The sequence below is a fragment of the Haliotis cracherodii genome, unplaced genomic scaffold, assembly GCF_022045235.1.
Source record: "Haliotis cracherodii isolate W230 unplaced genomic scaffold, xgHalCrac1.p SCAF_10, whole genome shotgun sequence".
Taxonomy (NCBI): domain Eukaryota; kingdom Metazoa; phylum Mollusca; class Gastropoda; order Lepetellida; family Haliotidae; genus Haliotis; species Haliotis cracherodii.
In genome coordinates, this window is record NW_027266265.1 from 44,963,306 (window position 1) to 44,983,998 (window position 20,693).

Genomic DNA, 20,693 nt, shown 5'->3' on the forward strand with positions numbered 1-20,693 from the left:
ATTTTCTTTTGCCCGGTATTGTAGTCTACTCACAAAGTGTTCAGTGTGCCGGATACTCACTTTTTGGGTTCTTTGATCTCCTCGGTGACAAAGTTAAGATTGTTCCTGAAAGTACAGACACGAATTCACACTTACATCTTAGGGAATATCCATTTAATTTGTTTGTTTGTTTGTTGTTGAACGCCGCACTCAGCAATATTCCAGCTTTATGACGTCGGTCTATAAATAATCGAGCCTGGACCAGACAATCCAGTGATTGATATAATGAGCATCGAGGTGGTGGCGGGGTGGGGGTGGAGGGGGTTTCTTTTTACAATCTATTTTTCCCCAGCTGTATTCAACAAACTATATATTTACCTAGCACCTTCATGCAATCTATTCATGCTCACCAAAACATGACGTTTGGGTATTGTCTTTTATTTAACCACTGCCAACAAATTATTATTTTGGGGCATATTTCTAAACAAACTATTTATTCAAAAGATCGTCTCACCCTCCAATATAAAGTCAAACAGATGCTCCCTCGGGTACCGACCATTTGATATGATTGGGAGCCTGAGACCTTTTAAATAAAATGGTGTGGTCCAGAAAAAGCTGGGAAGAGATAACTTGATGTTTGACAAGGAAACTAAGTGTTCGGTCTGATCCATAAACCAAAACGTATCCCCAACGAGTGAAACTCAGGTGCACGTCCCCTAGCCTTTCTGGTCCGACCCGGAAGTGTACCTCAGAATGTCCCCACCTGTATGCGCACGCGTAGGGAGGAGTTTGGGTAAGAATATTGGTCCCCAGCCTCCTTATTGTAAGAGGCGACTAACGGGATCAGGTGGTCAGGTTCGCTGGCTTGGTTATGCATGTCATCGTATCCCAATTTTGGTAGGTCGGTGCTCATGATGTTAATCACTGGACTGTCTGGGACAGACTCAGTTATTTGCAGACCGCCGTCATATAGCTGTAGTGAGTGAATGAGTTTGGTTTTACGCCGCTTTTAGCAATATTCCAGCAATATCACGGCGGGGGACACCAGAAATGGGCTTCGCACACTCTACCCATGTCGGGATTCGAACCCGGGTCTTCGGCGTGACGAGTGAACGCTTTAACCACTAGGCTACCCGACCGCCCCTCACATAGCTGTAACGGTGCTGGGTGGGGCGTTAAACTGTCAAGAAAATGTGCCGGGGCGGCCCCATTCCACAAAGCGATCGTAGAGCTGCGAAAATCGTGAGTTAGTTAAAGTATAGAGTTACGATCACCTCAGCGCTACAATCAGTTTGTTGAAGGGACCCCTGGACTATGCACTGGTAGTCCTATTTGACAACCACTGAGGTATGTTTGTACAATATATGATCCACGGGCATAGTAAACACCCGCGGTAAGGATTAAAGGACAAACACGACGTGTATTTGAACGGTGCGGCTACAGGTAAACAGGTGTGTGTGTGTATGAGTGTGTGTATTTGAAGGGTGTGCTTGTTTTTAATTTTGTTTACATTTTTACAGATATGTTTGTTTGTTGTTTTGCAAAAAATCACGCTATATTATGAAGGCCTGTAAATAATCAAGCCCAGCGATTAATATTATGATTATTAGGCCGTTCATCCTCGATTATCCAGTGTATTATATCTCTATTAAGAACGATGGTATATGATACAATGTGTAATCGAGGGCGCTCGTAGTAGGGATACGATGACAAGCAATCGACCAAATCATCGAGGTACTATCCGATACTATTTAGTCGTTCAATTTAGTTAATTACCATCCGTCGTATGCCCACAATGCGCCATAGAAGGCAAGGGCGATAACCGAGGGCGAGGTAGTGGAGCCGGTGAAGCCAGTCGCTAGAACAGCCGTGTTACCTGGAAAAGTCAAAGTAACGTGAATGATGAGTGAGCCAATGATGTTTTATGCCGCAGTCAACAAAATTTTAGCTGTATCACGACGATCTGTAAAAACTCACCCGTTACAAACACATGCAAAGGCAAGTCAACTGTTTACCTGAGAAAACACGAACCTAGGGTATCAGTCAAAATAGGAAATTGCATCCATCATTTTTGTCACTGATGCGTACTGATGTCTTCCACAAGTCTACCATAAAACGTTTTGAAAGCTTGACTGAGGCCTTGAATGTTGTAACCTCGACCATCTGCAGCCAGTGTCAGTAAGTATGGTTTTACGCCGCTTTTAGCAATATTCCAGCAATATCACGGCGGGGAACACCAGAAATGGGCTTCACACATTGTACCCATGTCGGGAATCGAACCCGGGTCTTCGGCGTGACGAGCGAACGCTTAAACCACTAGGCTACCCGACCGCCCCTTCATCTGCAAGAATGTTGTTCGACGGAAAGAGAAAGTTGACTATTGGAAAGTTGAAGTCATCCCTCTTGTCATTCAGTCTTGTGGAGAGTGTTTTGTCATTCCGAGTCTTTATGCATAGATCTAAATATAAAACAGATGAAGCGGTCCCACCGGTTTCCTTTATTTCTTAGATGGGTAAATCATTGGAAAGGAATTGGATATTTGATGTCATGGAACCACATCAGATCATCGATATAGCTGAAGCTTAAGTTGACATCTTGTTTTGCCAGAAATTCTTATTCCTATGCATAAAGAATCAGATCGACAAGAAGAGGAGCGCAAGTGTTGCCCATGGGGATGCCTACTTCTTGCCTAAATGTCTTACCCCCAAATGTTACATAGATGTTATCAGTGAAAAAGTCTAGCCTTTCACATATTTTTTTCTCAGTAAACTTCAGATAAAGATAGAAATGTAACCATATTTATGATCACCACGTTTTGTAACAAAAGCCCCGTGCAAAAACAATATTTAGCCCTCATCTTATGAGCATGCAGTGTTATGCATTCTATGTGAAAATGCCAGTCTAATTTACACTTGCACCAGTGTACACTGATATGACTCAAGAGTTCTTGACAGCCGTCATATAACTGGAATATTGCTGAGTGCGGCGTTAAACAACAAACAAACAAACAAACGAAACAAAAGCAAGAGTTCTAAAATTGGATGCCAAAATAAAATGACAAAATAAGTGGTATGCTGGATACCTGGAAAGGTGGGTTCGCACGCTCCACAATCAGATCATATTTTAGACTTGGCTTCTGTCTACCCAAACTAGCGCTAAGTATGAGGCGGGTACCAACAGTGTAACCAGTTTAGTCACATTGTGATCCACCGTTTTCCTTTAGTTGTCACAAGCGCGGTGTACCATCCTCTCGAAATGCAAAATCTGACCACGAAACAGGTATGATTATCCATGTTTTCTACCTTATAGAACACACATGTTGCCCTGAACTAGGACATAAACACTGATTCTCGCCATGCCTACCTTGCCCTAACTTGACCAGACCGCCGATGATGATGATGACGAGAGCGATGAGTTTGGCGGCTGTGAAGACGACCTGCACCCTGGCGGCCAACTTGGTGCTCCAGCAGTTGACAATGCCCACAGTGACTGGAGTAGAAGCAAGTCAGACAGTCAGGGTTTGTTCATTCCGAACCAGTTAAAATGTTGAACACGATAGACTTACGTACGGTGGCCCATAAGGGACATGGAGTAAATTAACACGATTTGTCTTACAAATATGTGATAAATCATGTGTTAGAAGATATTGAATAGTTTTGTGTGGTTTCAGTTTAGTTTTTGACATTTTCGTTTTTGTTTTTGACATTTTCAGTTTAGTTTTTGACAGTTTCGTTTTGGTTTTTGACATTTCCATTTTAGTTTTTGACATTTTCGCTTCACATTTCAGCGACTCAATAGCTACTTGAAAGTACATTTTCAATGTTTTCGGTTGTTATTATACATGATTTATCACATATATGTATGACAAATTGTGTTAATTTGCAAAAGGTTACGATAAAAGTAAGTGAAACATCAATATATTGAAAAACAGACTCCATGTCCCTTATGGGCCACCGTACTTACGAGATTTATTTAACTAAATTTAGATATTTCGATGTTATTAAATATACGTGTTTAAGTCATTTGCGTTCTGTTATATATTGAAAAAAATGTTATCCTACGCCTTCAAGTAGGCGTTATGTAGTATGGCAATGTCTGTTACCAACAACTATAATCATGGGCAAGAAAAGACCGCGACCAGATTTCATCTCTACCCGTCACGAAGTTTACAAACAGTACACTTCACTGCCAATATTAATTTGAAAAATGGCCCAGGCCCAAATATGAATAAAAGTAAAATTCTAAACATATACGCGACGATCCAAACTACTTACTAAGTGCTATAGCCGCTACTAATTTGTTTGGTATTTCTGGTGTGCCGCACATCTTGAAGAAACTTGACACATACTCGGCGAACACGAGACAGATGATGGCGAGTGTGGAGGGCCTGATGACAATAATAGACGTCCATGCGTAGAGGTATGCGCAGATGTTTCCGAGAGCTGCCCGGATGTAGGCATACTCACCCCCCGACAGTCTGATCAGGGTGCCCAGCTCGGCGTACGACAAAGCACCTGTTGGAAAATGTTGAAGGAAGATGGACTACTGCAGACTACATATGATGACCCCTTCGGAAGTTTCAAAACTAATTCGGTACATCCGAAGTTAGTCAATCACATGAACAATTACGTTGACCGTCAGTGCTTAAGGAATATTTTATTTTTTCGTTACCGCCAAATAGGTGAGTGAGTGAGTATGGTTTTGCGGTTTTTTGGGGGCAATAGTCCAGCAATATCACGGCGGGGGGCACCAGAAATAGGCTTCACACATTGTACCCATGTCGGGAATCGAACCCGGGTCTTCGGCGTGACGAGCGAACGCTTTAACCACCAGGCTACCCGACCGCCCCTTATCGCCGAATATTCGTCATAAACGACTTCATTTAGTTCGACGCTGACGTGTAACATAACTGGGGGGAAGTTTTACGTTTTACACTTTCAGTTACAATGTATTCTTAGTCAGTTGTATGGTATGGCATGGTATGGTTGTTTATGAATTAAATACGGTTTTACTCGAATTTACCACGGGCTCTTTAAGAAGCCCATGTAAATTTAGTTGTATTCCAACCATATACAGCGAAACTCTGTTAATCCGGACGGTTTCACTGGGAAAAGTAATCCGTAATATAAATCCGGATTAACACATGTCCGGATTCACGAATCTTGGAAACACAAACTACTATAATAATGTTAAGGGCCATCCGATTCTTTCATATTACTCAAGTTAATCTGTCAGGCCATAACATATTAACTACAGTAATATGAAAGAATGAGCTGGTCCTCAATTCTTTGTGGTTGTATGGGTATTGGGTACTTTCGGATTTAAGACAAACAAGGTTCCACTGTTTGAAAATATCTTGAGATAAAAAGGAGGATTTCCCGTGGCTTTAACTACCTTCATTATATTGTTATTGTGCCTAACTTTTCAGATCAGCCCTAGTGGTAGTCCGCGAACAGGGGCGGTCGGGTAGCCTAGTGGTTAAATCGTTAGCTCGTCACGCCGAAGACCCGGGTTCGATTCCCGACATGGGTACAATGTGTGAAGCCCATTTCTGGTGTCCCCCGCCGTGATATTGCTAGAATATTGCTAAAAGCGGCGTAAAACCTCAATCACTCACTCACTCACTGATATATCGCACGGCGAAACTGTGCCCGAATTCAGAACAGCCTTTGGGCAAAAGGCTTTCCACCAGACTTACCAAATAATGCGATGACTCCAGACAACGCCCAGACAACCAGACTCAGCCCGACAGATCCAGTATCGCTGAGAACACCCTTCGGGGAGATGAAGATGCCAGACCCTGGGGATACAGGTATACAGGTATTCAGTTCAGTGTGTAGGACAGGGGGTATTTCGTTCAGTGTGTGGGGCAGGAGGTATTTAGTTCAGTGTGTAGGACAGGGCGTATTTCGTTCAGTGTGTAGGGCAGGAGGTATTTAGTTCAGTGTGTATGGCAGGGGGTATTTAGTTCAGTGTGTAGGGCAGGAGGTATTTAGTTCAGTGTGTAGGACAGGAGGTATTTAGTTCAGTGTGTAGGACAGGGGGTATTTAGTTCAGTGTGTATGGCAGGAGGTATTTAGTTCAGTGTGTAGGGCAGGAGGTATTTCGTTCAGTGTGTAGGACAGGAGGTATTTAGTTCAGTGTGTAGGGCAGGGGGTATTTCGTTCAGTGTGTATGGCAGGGGGTATTTAGTTCAGTGTGTAGGACAGGGGGTATTTAGTTCAGTGTGTGGGACAGGGGGTATTTAGTTCAGTGTGTAGGGCAGGAGGTATTTAGTTCAGTGTGTAGGGCAGGAGGTATTTCGTTCAGTGTGTAGGACAGGAGGTATTTAGTTCAGTGTGTAGGACAGGGGGTATTTAGCTCAGTGTGTATGGCAGGGGGTATTTAGTTCAGTGTGTAGGACAGGGGGTATTTCGTTCAGTGTGTAGGGCAGGAGGTATTTCGTTCAGTGTGTATGGCAGGAGGTATTTAGTTCAGTGTGTAGGACAGGAGGTATTTCGTTCAGTGTGTATGGCAGGGGGTATTTAGTTCAGTGTGTAGGACAGGAGGTATTTCGTTCAGTGTGTATGGCAGGGGGTATTTAGTTCAGTGTGTAGGACAGGAGGTATTTCGTTCAGTGTGTAGGACAGGGGGTATTTAGTTCAGTGTGTAGGACAGGCGGTATTTCGTTCAGTGTATGGGACAGGAGGTATTTAGTTCAGTGTGTAGGACAGGAGGTATTTAGTTCAGTGTGTAGGACAGGGGGTATTTAGTTCAGTGTGTGGGACAGGAGGCATTTAGTTCAGTGTGTAGGGCAGGAGGTATTTAGTTCAGTGTGTAGGACAGGAGGTATTTAGTTCAGTGTGTGGGGCAGGAGGTATTTAGTTCAGTGTATGGGACAGGGGGTATTTAGTTCAGTGTGTGGGACAGGGGGTATTTCGTTCAGTGTGTGGGGCAGGAGGTTTTTAGTTCAGTGTCCGGTGATGTTTACTAATGTGCTCATCAGCGACGATAAACTGCCCGACGCCTTGTGTCGATACATGTTCTTATTTGAACTTTTCCCATAATTCTCGTTCGTTTACCTCCTACAAGTAGATTGGTTGACAAGTACTTGTAAGTAAGGGGTCGTCACACGTATGCCGGTTTTATAGTGCTGGCCTCCTGAGATACCGCAGTTTATCAGTTCAACATGAATATCCCGCTCAAACACTTATACTGGCACCGAACCGACCATTCCTTGTTTTGGCTGGACCAACTAGTCTATGCATAGTCCAATCAAATTCGCGCAGTTCGTAAACTGTCGTGCAGATTTCGGTCGATTGCAGGATTTGCAAAGCATGTGCACCGCTAACTCGTTGCCAACAGATATTTTCCAAATCTTTTCTTGTTTTTAATCAAGGTGCTCACGTGATTTGATGCATTTCGCGATGTAAGACCCGTTTGATCACAATATAGATCTTGATTATCGATCAGATCGTCTTGTCTTGGCGCCGCCATTTTGTTTGAAGCAAATGTAAGTGATACGGGAGGTGGAATCTGATTGGTCCACGAGAGAGGCTTAGAAGGGACATAACTGGTAATAGCCACTGGTGGCGCTACGATCGAGCCAATGAATTCCATTCTAGTTCGGCAAGGGTGGAAACTGGATTTTTAAAGTTTACACCATACACAATCATTCCTATCTACAAAATCTCATAAGACAATTGCATTTACTTCAATAGTTACTTTATAAAAACTGATATTTTTCCAGTTCTCACATCAGGGATTAGATCTAATGTCTTAAGGTGTTAACCGAGGTGCCCTTCTTATAAAGGGTAAAGCCATTTATCAATCTACTATTCTGGGTAAAGACATGTCCCAGTACCAATGATGGAGCCGACGATCAGTGAGATTCCGCTGATAAGGCCGACATTTCTGCCCATGTGAAGATTGTCATCGGTCTGAATGCTGAACTGCTCTGGTGATACCCCTTCATCCGGGCCCTCCTTCGATCTCTGCCGCAGTCCGCCATTTTGGTCTTCATTGTCTGCAAGGAGAAAACATATGACAGTGCGTTTTTGTTTGTTCTTTAAAGCGGCGCTCAGCAATATTCATGCTACATGGCGGCAGTCTGTAAATAATTTAGCTTGAACCACACAATCCAGTGATTGACAATAGGAGCATCGATCAATGCAATTTGGATACGATGACATGCGTCAATAAAATCAGTGAGCCTGACCACCCGATCCCGTTAGTAGCCTCTTACGACAAGCAAGGGTTGCTGAAGACCTATTCTAACCCGGATCTTCAAGGGTCACATGACGATAGAGAAAGTTGTGGTCGTGTCTGTGCAGCATGAACGGAGAACAAGATAATTTTGATACAGAGGACAAACACGGCGTAAACAAATGGGTAGCATACCTACCTGATGCTAATGTCATAACGGGCACACAGAAGATATAACAAATTGTCATTTACACATCGTTCCTTCAGAATCAGGAATGAGAATATGGCACATTTAGTTTAAAGGACAGGACGTGGCCCCTGTGGTGATCGCTGCCGAATAACATAAACATGTTTAGGGTAATAATTTACAATCAGGAATGTTTTAAAAAATATTTCATATTTATTTATGTATTTCGTATGTACGCATATTATTATACACATGTGAGACAAATATAAAGTTTCTTTTAAAACATTTTCATCGGTTTCATTTTTTAAAAGTCTACATGTTTAGATCAACACATGTCATGATATGGTTTATGGTTTCATTGAGAAAATAATCCTAAAACGAACCTCCACGGAGAGGTAGCTAAAAATCTACCCACGATCGAAAGTGACAACTCACCTACAGAGGACATATGACATAAAGTGAGTGAGTGAGTGAGTGAGTATAGTTGTACTCCACTTCTAGCAATATTACAGTAATATCAGGCGGGGGACACCAGAAATAGGCTTCACACGTTGTACGTATGTCGGGAAACGAACCCTGGTCTTCGGCTTAACGGGCGAACGATTCAACCACTAGGCTACCCAACCGCCCCATTACAACATTAAAATTACATTGATAGAAGACATACTCGTAACAAGTGACGTATGTAGACGACATGAAGAATTATTGAAGATAGATTTGAACTGAAGAAATATGTTTCAGCATTAAAATGTAAAGATTCGTAGATTAGCTCTAACTAAATTAAAACTCAGTTGCCATCATCTGGAGATTGAAGTAGGCAGATTCATCAACACGGACCGGCCAGGAGAATATGTAAAATCGGTAACAAAAAATTGTGTTTTGTTTGCACATTATATGTATATTTACCTTTCATGTCTATAATAATTATATTTGAGGCCGTCGGATATCCTAGTGGTTAAAGCGCCCGCTCGTCGCGACGAAGACCCGGGTTCGATACCCGACATGGGTACAATGTGTGAAGCCCATTTCTGGTGTCCCCCGCCGTGATATTGCTGGAATATTGCTAAAAGCGGCGTAAAACCATACTCATTAACTATAATTATATTAACTCCGAAACGTAGCTGGTTTGTACTCCGTGGACAGTGGACTTACACGTGGCAGAGAATGTCACGTGATAAACTGAGAATTACGTCTGTACACGTCACAGGGGCCTAAAGTGAGATAAGACATGTAGATGACAAGAGGTGAGGTGAGGTGAGGTGAGGTGAGGTGAGGTGAAATTGGGTTTAACGTCGCGTCCAGGATTATTGCACTTATATAGCGACGTGCATGTACGTGTATGTGTTTGTGGGGCTGCTTGTACTAGTCCAGACTGATGCCGATTTATAGTGCTAGCTCACTGAGATACCATGCCGCAGTTTAACATGAATACCCCACTCAGACACAGTATACTGACTTCGAGCCGACCAGTCCTTGTTTTAGCCCTTTAATGCCGTATGACGCGGCCGGACATCGAACCCCGAACCTTCCGCTCTCCGGGCGGACGCTCTACCACTAGACCACGGAGGCGGTCTTAGACGGCTAGGTAAGAGAAACAACTGTCGTAACTCTCATATTTCATCTTAGGGATACCGTGGCCTTGAGACCGCTCCGTGGAGCGAGACCCATAGAATGCAAGTGCCGATCCCATCCCAATCCCTGTGCGCATGGTGCACAATACACATGCAGTGACTCAATCCTCCAATGCACTCAGTGAATACATATCACGTACCAGGCATGATAGGGGTTTATGTATTGATATAAAGAGACGCCCCGCTTCTCATTGTCACATACAGAGTTATACGATCCAGTTATATCATGACTCCACGGGACAGAGTTCGACCAAATAAAACTAAACATGCAATCTCTATGCCATATTGCATATGTGTGAAACTGGTGGGATGATTGGGAAGATCGATGGCAGATATATATTCGCAACGTTTCTGTTATTTTCATCAAGACATGTTTTTTTCCTCGATCACATGACATACATGACATGAATAATGTTACAATAAGCAATATATACGTCACAGAACTCTATAGTTGCAGGGGCTGTCGGGTAGCCTAGTGGTTAAAGCGTTCGCTCGTCACGCCGAAGACCCGGGTTCGATTCCCAACATGGGTATAATGTGTGAAGCCCATTTCTGGTGTCCCCCGCCGTGATATTGCTGGAATATTGCTAAAAGCGGAGTAAAGCCAAAACTCACTCACTCACTCACTCACTATGGTTGCACTGCGCAACCATTACGACAGTATATAAAAACTGTCAATAAATTTACGATTTCTTTAGTAATCAGTTTTATAATGACGAGAACATTTACACAGCGAAACCGTGTTTAATCACATTGGTTTCAATGTTTCTATTTTGTCAGATCAACAAAGGTGAGTGCAGCTACTGGGCTTGAAAAGCCTCGGTAAGTCTAGATGAATAACGACCCTAAAATCATGACACGCAGCTTACACTCCCACTGTTCTGTGTGACGTGTTCACGGTCCAGTGAACACGGGGCATCGTAACCTTCTTTTCTGTCGGGAAGACACCGCCCATCTACTTTAAAGTATTATCACAACCTTTGACAGGTGACAGACAGACAGACAGACAATAGTATATTAACGTCTCACTTGTGTACATACATAAAACAGCTTTGTACAACTTGACATAGATAAAATGTACAGAACCATTCAATAGAATTATGAGAGACAAATTATCACAGAATTTATACATAAATGATATAAAGATGATATAGTAAAATATTGTCCATATAAAAGATGCTTTCTACGATTAAGAATTAAAAAGCAGACTTTGGCAAGTATAAAACACACACTGGAGTCACTGAAAATTAAACAAAGTTTATCGATATCAGGTATATCTAAAACATTATAAGATTTAGCAATACATTCATTAAAAAGAGTTGCCCTGACATGTAGCACACATTCACACACACTCACACACCACATACACACACAGACACACACAAAGACACACACCACACACACAACGCACGATCACTCAACACAAACACAGACACTCACACATCGACACACGCACATGTGCCCCCTTACGACAAACATTCTTTTTATCCACTCTGAATGTTTCCTCGCGGTATAATATTCATATATTCAGGTAGCACGAACTCCCCGAATATAGCTGACATTCAGGGCAACAACTTGCAACTCGCTACCAGTAAATAGAGAACGCCTCAAAAAGGACATTCGATTATTGATGGCATGAATTTGGGTCATGGGAGCACCCCTTCCTTATACATTCTACATAGGCAGCAGGATCGCACGTGTCACAATACAAGGTCTAAACACTGAAGTAAATAGTTCAGCTTTCAAAAGATGTAAATATACAAGCCAAGCCAAACACAAACAAAGAGAGAATGGAGAAACCCAGGTAGACAATATAAATGCACATTAAAGAGTACAATTATTCTTTTTATTTCATTTCGTATGTTACTTGTTGATGTAAGTCCGCAAAGAAATGTCAAAACTACAAAGGTGTTGTCTTTGCAGTAAATCTAAGCGACCGACACCGTGTTGTTGTTTGTCATTCCAGCGTATAATCGTACAAAGCTCTACATGTGTGCACAAGGACAACTTGTAAGATTATGCTGTCTCCTTTACATATTCACTGTACTTCACAACCTTGTTTTTCTTTAAACAGTACGTGAGTTCCATTGTTAGAATTTGAATCATCTGAGTCAATACAGAAAGGCTGTCGTGAGAAGGAGGAACACAACACCAACGTGTATTGCTGTAACACACGACTATGAGAGGTTAACAAGTGCTTCATTCTTTGATAAAGCTACCATTGTACCTTTTCTGAAAAACGACAAGACGAGTAGAACATCAAAGATGCAAAATCGGTTGCATCAATGATTCTAAAGTATTTATATCAACAGTCGAAAGTTTAATTTCTCGGACGCATCAGAATACCAGAGCACGAGTTAAGCTACGTATTTGCGTAAAATATGCATTAAATAAACTGAAATACGCAGACAAATCAAATCCTAGCGCATCAAATACGCAACAAAAACTATAAATACCCTATTGAAATAAAACTAATGCGTATATTAATTACAACCATGAGATAAAAGGTTGCGTATGTTACAACTGTTAGATAAAATGATTGTGTATCAGCCGATCGCGATCACTTACCGACAGTTACATTCGGAAACGTTAGTGCGACAAACATACTGAAAGATGCCAATCAAAAAGCACACCCTGCCTCGTCAATGTACATGTTGCTTCTTAAACAGTAGCTGATTGGTGATTAAAGAAATAGCGCCTTACTTATTTATACAATGCTAGGTTTTGCAAACAAACATGGCTTCTCGGAGAGGGAGCAGCAAGCAGACGCAGACGGGTATACAACTATTCACATAGTTTTAAATGATTTACAAGGTTTTTATTACGAAACAGGTTTCAAGTTAAAATATAAAATTAAAATGTCAAGAAATAGATGGGTAAGAAAATGTGAATATCCTCTAAAAACTGTGGATCCCCAATCAAAATCACACCCCTGGGTAAAATATCAAAACAATTAAAGGTTATAGCTCTAGAATACATGTATACGAGTTACAGTAACCTACGTTTATAACGAACACGCTTATAACGAACTGATGGATATCACGAACTTATTTTTTGGTCCCGGCCATTTGCTGTATTTATGCTTATAAGGAACTGAAATGTGCGGTCCCTTTGAGTTCGTTATTACCGTAGCTTACAATACATTAAAAAGCTGTTATTCATGATTGAATAAAAAACCGAAACTAATTCCGACTACCAGTGACGTCACTTGGAGGCTGCTAACCATCGCACTGCACCCCAGGGGGTCAGAAGATATGGGCAACATGTCAGCCGAAGTATGACGTAAATCAGTTGGGTTATATATAGCTTGGTCAGCCGTGTTAACCTGGGACATCCAGGATATGGAAATCGACTGAAAGCAATTTTTACATCAATTATCTCCCTTTAGTGTAGGCCGTGTCAGCGACCATGAAGTATTCGTTGCCCAGGGGTAGTTTAGCGAGGTAAGCTGAACGTTATGGTGTAACTACTATTGCCTCGTTACACAAGATGAACACTGGAGACTATGATTTCCAAATTGTCTGGATCTTTCCCTTCATCAATGACCGTGGTTTGACCGGTCACCTTTGGGTTAAGATTAACAAATGCATACAAAGTTTATGAAGCACTATATATAGCAAGGGCCTGACCTAAGATGAAAGTTTCACCAAATGACTGCTATGGTTATTTACCTCCAAAAATATCACTTGGGTCGAAGACTCCTGATCCTTTGAAGAACAATTGCTCACAGAATGCCTGTGCCACATATAGTTTTCACACACCATACGAGCCTACCAATCTATCTAATGAACATTTTATATGATTTATAAAAGCACCTGTTCTCCAATATCTCTCTAGTTTTTTTTAGATTTGGCAGTTCTAAATCTCTAACACATAGTCCCTTATGCACATATTTGCAAACACAGGTTTCCAGACCGGTGGTATGTTTTCCAGTACATGTACGTCGTCTTCCCGAGGCAAGTGTGTCCACTAGCCTATATCAAAGTCTCGTTTCCAGTAGAAACTAGGCTTTGGGTAAAAAGCCCCGGGAAGATGTATATACATATGTATGAAGTACACTGATGATCAAAAGAAAGTTTACACCGACTTGGTAGCTTATTAACTTGTGATGAATTGACAAAAAGCAATTAAACACATCTGAGGTTATAACTGTGACGACCGCCTCCGTGGTCTAGTGGTAGAGCGTCCGTTCAGAGGGCGCAAGGTCCGGGTTCGATCCCCGGCGGCGTCATACCAAAAGACGTTAAAACAACAGATGATGAAAGTCTGATTAACAAAGCTTCTGAACGCTTCCATGGCACCTCAGTAATGGCATCACTATCCCGGGTAGCCTCTTAGGGCGTCCATACAGACACGACACACCATGGATACCCCGTCAGTACACCCGCATCCGACCATCAGGATGGAACAAGTTGAACCTGCTCTCGTCGCTGAACAGCACCCTTGGCCAATCACGTCGCACAGTTGGTATCCACTGACGTCTATTTGGCCGATGTTCCGTATTCTGATTTTGGTTAGTGTATATTTCTTTATCATCCACAACTGGCTCCCACAGGAGATATCGCTTGGGTGAGATCAAAGAAATTGCATCACAATGCTATTCAGACCATTGTGACGTCATTGGTTACAATGACGTCACAATCAAATGAAATCACCAATGGTTCTGCTACACAAGCTGTTAGCAGTACATTTTACACTAAAGACACTGCTTATTATTGTCTATAAACTGAAAAATGATGTTGAATGATAAATAAAATCTCACACTGGTGTCTTTTGATATATTTGATATCAAAATACACTCGGGTGAGATTCTCTATTTACAGAAAAGCTTCCATCAGTGCCACCCCCCACCCCCCCCACCCCCACACACACACACTCGAAAATTCATTTCTAACAATCACATTATGTTGGGTGTGTTTGTCAAAGGTTTTCAACCCGAATTCAGTCTCCTTTAGCCGAGGTATCAAACCTATTCAACAGCTAGCAATGTTTACTTTCTCTTGATCGGCGGTACATGTATATGTACGGGACAAACAGGTTCTAGTCCTGCTGTCAATAGAATAACACATGCAAGGAATGCAATGAAATCACTACCAGCACAGTTAACCTAATACTCACGACACGAACCACATGCATGTTTTATCTAATATGTAAGACATTCGAGTCGGCTGTGAAATACCTCAAAGGTTCGACCCAGTGCAAGATGCTAGAAGCACAGTGACATCAAGGGCCCTCGGCGCGTCCATAAGAGGCGGATGACTCAAGGGACGTGCACTCCTATTCTCAACAGCAGTCTCTAAAGCTGATGATTTTATCCGTTTGTTATGTTTGTACAGCAGCTTAAAAGACAATGACCCACCCAAGCAATGACGAAAGTTTCAAGTGTCCGTTGCTGTTGCCTCAGTCATTGTGAGCTGAAGGGCTTCATGACCCACCCGAGCAATGACTGAAGTTTCAAGTGTCCGTTGCCGCAGTCAGTCTAAAGGTGAAGGGCGTTCACATCTAGTGTTTCACCATCATGCATGTCGGAATTGTGATGAACATCTCTGTTAAACTTATCACTGACAATAACAAACACGTATGCTGACGCTGAAAATCTGAACCTATTTTCTTTCCTCTTCTGATACAGGTGCATTTCAAAGTATAGTAATGAAACGCCCGTCTAAGGTGCAGAAAGAAAAAGGGTAGACGTGATTTTCTCTACTAACACTGAAACCCTTTTCCGAATACATTGTCAACCCAAAACATGAAACATTTACGTCCGCAAAGCGGCGCTCCTGTTTGTCAGGTCGACATTGGCTGTTGATTTATCTGGTCATTCTGTTCACGTATGTATTCGTACTGACATATTTGCTGCTGTATAAGGTGGCCAACTTTGTCTCAGTTTGTGTTGGTATCTCCAGCACGCCCCGTGTGTGTTAATGGATGGAAGGTCGGATAGGCGTTTCTGATCTGTTGCTTGCAACCTGTGTTTGGAGCAGGGGTATGTCTACTGGACTCTCCTACTCGCATATATACAAATTCTTATCAGCTTAATACATTTATATTTTAATACATCGTGGTTTAATATTGTCTATGTCACTCACAGCAATGCAACTGCGCGTTATTATTCGGTATATCTACCATGAAGCACGGCATCAAAATGTCCCTGTAATGTGTGTGCTAGCTACCGCGAATTACACTTTGGTATTCCCCCATCAGTCATTATTTACGCTAAACCGTTACCTACCTTGGTCGACGTTCTCCATGGTCAATCACAAGGTATCCAGACACCGGGTCTTATTGCAGTAAAGTGCACACCTGGTCTGGTGAGTTCTCCTTTTGTATGACACTGCGTGTTGTACTATCCAGATCACGCATGGGTTGAATGAATGGGTCATGGGTACGGTGTATGGTTTGAGTAGCGCTCTGTGCCTAACAGACCGTGGCCACAATACGAGATGATTCTAGACTTACTCTAGGCTCCTTGTCTCCCCATAGGGCAGATTATACCTCGCGAATGTCAGAACAAATAGCATGTTTTGACATGAGTGAGTGAGTGGGTGAGTGTGAGTGAGTGAGTGAGTGAGTGAGTGAGTGAGTGAGTGAGTGAGTGTGAGTGAGTGAGTGAGTGAGTGAGTGAGTGAGTGAGTGAGTCGAACCTTGATTTTCAGTATGACGAGAGGTCGCTTTGATCCCGAGATTATCCCACCGCCCTAAGTACGTAACAACCGTTCTTCAACTTCAACACTAAATTCCTTCGAAAGACGTTGACCAACATGTAACGAATGCGGATGCTGCTACGGTGTACGCCGTCACGTGACTGCCCACATCAGTTGAACTATGGTGAAACACCGTAAGGTCGGATCTCTCTAATCAGGATTCCTGGCATTCCGGGCGATGGTTGTTTTGAGCGGTATTTGCCATTATATATTTCGTTATAGAGGGATGTTATTTTTTGTTATTACGTACCAATCGTTCGTTCATCCGGACATTTGGACGATTTCCTTTTAACTGTATTTTGAGGATTAATGAAGCTCAGCTGTAACTTTATCAATACAAGTCTGCTTCTTTATTTGGGGGTGAACATTGTTATGACATGTCGTATATTCGGAGTAGCCTCGTTATGCCATACGGTATCGTTCAAGTGAAATCGTTTGGATCAAAACATTCCGGATAAACGAATCTCGGATACATGAATATATTTCTTTTATTATATGACGAAGCTATATTTATGAACAGTAATCGCTGGGAAGGAGGGGTTTCGGATTACGGGGTCCGGACAAACTGTAGTAGTGAACTTACAAGTTTGCCGGGCACAATTATTGCCACAGCGAGGAGCAACACAAGTAAGCGTCTACAAAGTTACATAATCGTCAAATGTCTCCAGCCAATAATTGTAGGTTTCATGTCTCTGGCTAAACACTCTTCGGGTCAATGGTGGAACATGTTACTGTAACACTTTGTCGGCGATAATACTGTAACTCTTCCCTGTCGGTATTCCGGGTTACAATAGGTCCCGAGTAGCATTTTTGTGTGTGTTGGGCGACTACTGGATCGAGTAGGGCTTCCTAGAGTACTCGAGTACGCGGGCACGGGCCGAGTTTAATGGGACAGTCCAGTTGGAAGGACTTGAGTACTCGACCCTCAATTAGTAACTCTTATTTGATCGGCTTTCAATAAGTTAATAGAAACGTGTCTTTATGTAACTTTCTTTTTCATGAGTAATCAATGAAATCAAATAAAAGTGTCAATAGCTTTTCTTTTAGTTATTTTTCGAAACAATACACTTATTTACAACCATTTCATAAGGATATTTCCTGGTTTAAAAAGTACTTTATTTCTTGTTTGAAAGGGATGTTTTACGAAACTATTAAACTGTCGCAAGCAGTAGACCTATTCATTCTAAATTAGCGTCATAACGTTAAACATTATTAATTCAATATTTTCATAAGATATTTATAACTGGACATAACTTTATTGAATATTAACATTGTGTTACTGTATCTCATTTTAATTATCTCTTCAAATGTCGGGAAAAGGTCTTATGGAAGACAACTATAAATTTACAAGCCTAGTAGTCTTTCAATGTTTTGTTTTCAATTAAGAAAAAGGTAAATACTGACTTGTGAATTTGTAGTAACATTGAAAATGTTACTTTTAACTTATTATCTATATTTTGTAATTTCTTGACAATTTCCCATCGGCGCTGGCATAAAATGATCTTATTTATCATATAAGGTATACCTAAGAAGCCAACCCGCCAAAATCAAGCCAATCACCAATCGCAACACACATCACGTGACGATCACGTGTGCAATATTTTATTCACCCTGAACATGGCGTGTGTTAAATTGAGATGAAAACGATATTTTTCCCCAAGTTGATCCAGTGAGTGAGTGAATGAGTATGGTTTTACGCAGAATATTCCGGCAATATCACGGCGGGGGACACCAGAAATAGGCTTCTCACTTTGTACCAATGTGGGGAATCGAACCCCGGTCTTCGGCGTGACGAGGGAAAGCTTTAACCACAAGGTTACCCGACCGCCCCTCTTCTGACCCAAACTCAATTAGCTGGAATATTGCTGATATCTTCGAGTATTCCTATAGCTGGAATATTGTCGAATATTCCTATAGCTGGAATATTGTCGAATATTCCTATAGCTGGAATATTGTCGAATATTCCTTTAGCTGGAATATTGTCGAGTATTCCTTTAGCTGGATATTGTAGAGTATTACTTTCGCTTGAATATTGTCGGTTATTGCTTTATCTGGAATCGTGTCGAGTATTCCTTTAGCTGGAATATTGTCGAGTATTACTTTATATGAAATGTTGTCGAGTATTCCCTTCGCTGGAATATTGTCGAGTATTCCCTTAGCTGGAATATTGTCGAGTATTCATATAGCTGGAATAGTGTCGAGTATTACTTTAGATGAAATGTTGACGAGTATTCCTTTAGCTGGAATATTGTCGAGTATTCCTTTAGCTGGAATCGTGTCGAGTATTCCTTTAGCTGGAATCGTGTCGAGTATTCCCTTAGCTGGAATATTGTCGAGTATTCATATAGCTGGAATATTGAAATCATTGATAGACTTTTAGAAGTTGTAAAAGATGAATACATGACACTTTTTATGGATAACAAGTTCTTTTATTCTTTATAACGATCAAAATGGACAACTCTGTCGGAAACAACATTCTAACATATTACCATAACACTTTGTTGGAAACAATACTTAACATATTACTACACATTGTATTACTGCGAATTGTAACCCACGACCAGAGGATCCTGGTGAGGATCTTAAACCTTTGAGAGGTGGTCCTAAAGTTGGATTCCTTTGGAATGCCAGAAAACCGAAGCCATCACCTTGCCAGTTGATGGGGCAGACTTTGCCTTCTTCGGAGGAGACGTTTGATGTTTCCAATGCTTTGAATGTTGTTTCTGTCTGGGGATGGTTTTTCGTGATTACAAATCGCTAATAAAAATAATCACCTGGGTCTGCTTCAACACGACGAATTCTCACGACAGATGATGAACCTGGTGCGTTTCTGATCAGGAGACAGAAGCCTTGGAACCCAGCGTACTGAAACCTTTGTCATGACCAGTTCAGTCTTCAGAATGTTCTCACCTCTATCTCGAGATATGCCTACTGTATTGGCTATTTGGCGCGGGCATGAATCCATCATCCATAATCATATCATTATCCTTGCTAGTGGATGTCTTCAATACAACAACAGATCTGATTTTAATGTGATTACAGTCAGTTAACATGAGTTTATCATACCTGTTTGCGCCTCGTTGTATCATGATTAGACCTACAAACAAAAAGCGTTGCCTTAGTACCTCTGCCACAGGCCAGCGCCATGTGACGATTCATCGCATCTTATACAGTCCATTCAGGATATTGCTAAGCTTTTCGTCCGTTTCATGTTTGACAAGTCTACATATTTTGATAAACAAATGCTAAAGAATGGTTACGGTTCATTAAGATAGAATCCTAATACGTGAGAATCTACTTCCATTTGAGTTGTTTTCCTTTGTTCACATTAGTTGTCCGGCTCCACGTGCTGTCATCAAAGCCCTACGGAGAGCTAGCTATACGGTCACTTTGCTTTGAAACAGACAGATATTTTGTCATGCAACTCACTGTCTAGTTGTAGTAGCATATCTATATAATTACGCAAAACAGTTTTAAAAAACGCACCTAAAGGCTTGCATTAGGCGAGTCTGTTGTGTTTTCAGAATAGGCGCGCTTGTTTACAAACAAGCTTCAGGTACCCCGCTTACCTCGCGTGATAATCGTCGAATTGATAGGAAACGGGGTAAAGGGAAGTAACTCAGTTTGTTTGCATCGTCTGCTTGCTGTCAAAATGGCCGAATCAAAACATTTTACTCGGTGAAACGAAGGACATATATTCGGGGTCTGTATGAATGTCGGTGAGATATATTCGTTGTCAACCGACCCCTCGGGGCATATATGGTGCGATGTACCCTGTGTGTGAGTCTATGTACCCCACGTCTGTCGGTTCCTGGTACATCTACCACACACACTCCTCGAGATTTATACGGGTTCAGGCTAAAACGGCACTTCGGCAAAACGTCACCGATTTCTCTGGCGAAAACGGCTACTATGTGTCTACCATATATACCACCACGCACACACCGAAGCGAACATAAAATCTCCTCTTGGGTCTTTACAATATTGCAACTATTGAATACGACTACTCTA

The 20,693-nt window shown here is 41.8% G+C and overlaps 1 protein-coding gene across 1 annotated transcript in view; it reads right to left on the reverse strand.

The window, feature by feature from the left end:
* LOC139454419 (b(0,+)-type amino acid transporter 1-like) overlaps positions 1-16,351 on the reverse strand; it is a 28,258-nt gene extending 11,907 nt beyond the window's left edge. The window contains exons 1-7 of the mRNA XM_071236111.1: positions 16,211-16,351; positions 7,823-7,984; positions 5,678-5,779; positions 4,254-4,493; positions 3,343-3,468; positions 1,756-1,855; positions 61-105 (exon numbers count right to left, since the gene is read on the reverse strand). Of these exons, the coding sequence (XP_071092212.1) occupies positions 61-105; positions 1,756-1,855; positions 3,343-3,468; positions 4,254-4,493; positions 5,678-5,779; positions 7,823-7,984; positions 16,211-16,229 (794 nt within the window). The 5' untranslated portion in view covers positions 16,230-16,351. The remainder of the gene's footprint in view (positions 1-60; positions 106-1,755; positions 1,856-3,342; positions 3,469-4,253; positions 4,494-5,677; positions 5,780-7,822; positions 7,985-16,210) is intronic.
* Positions 16,352-20,693: the final 4,342 nt, after the last annotated feature.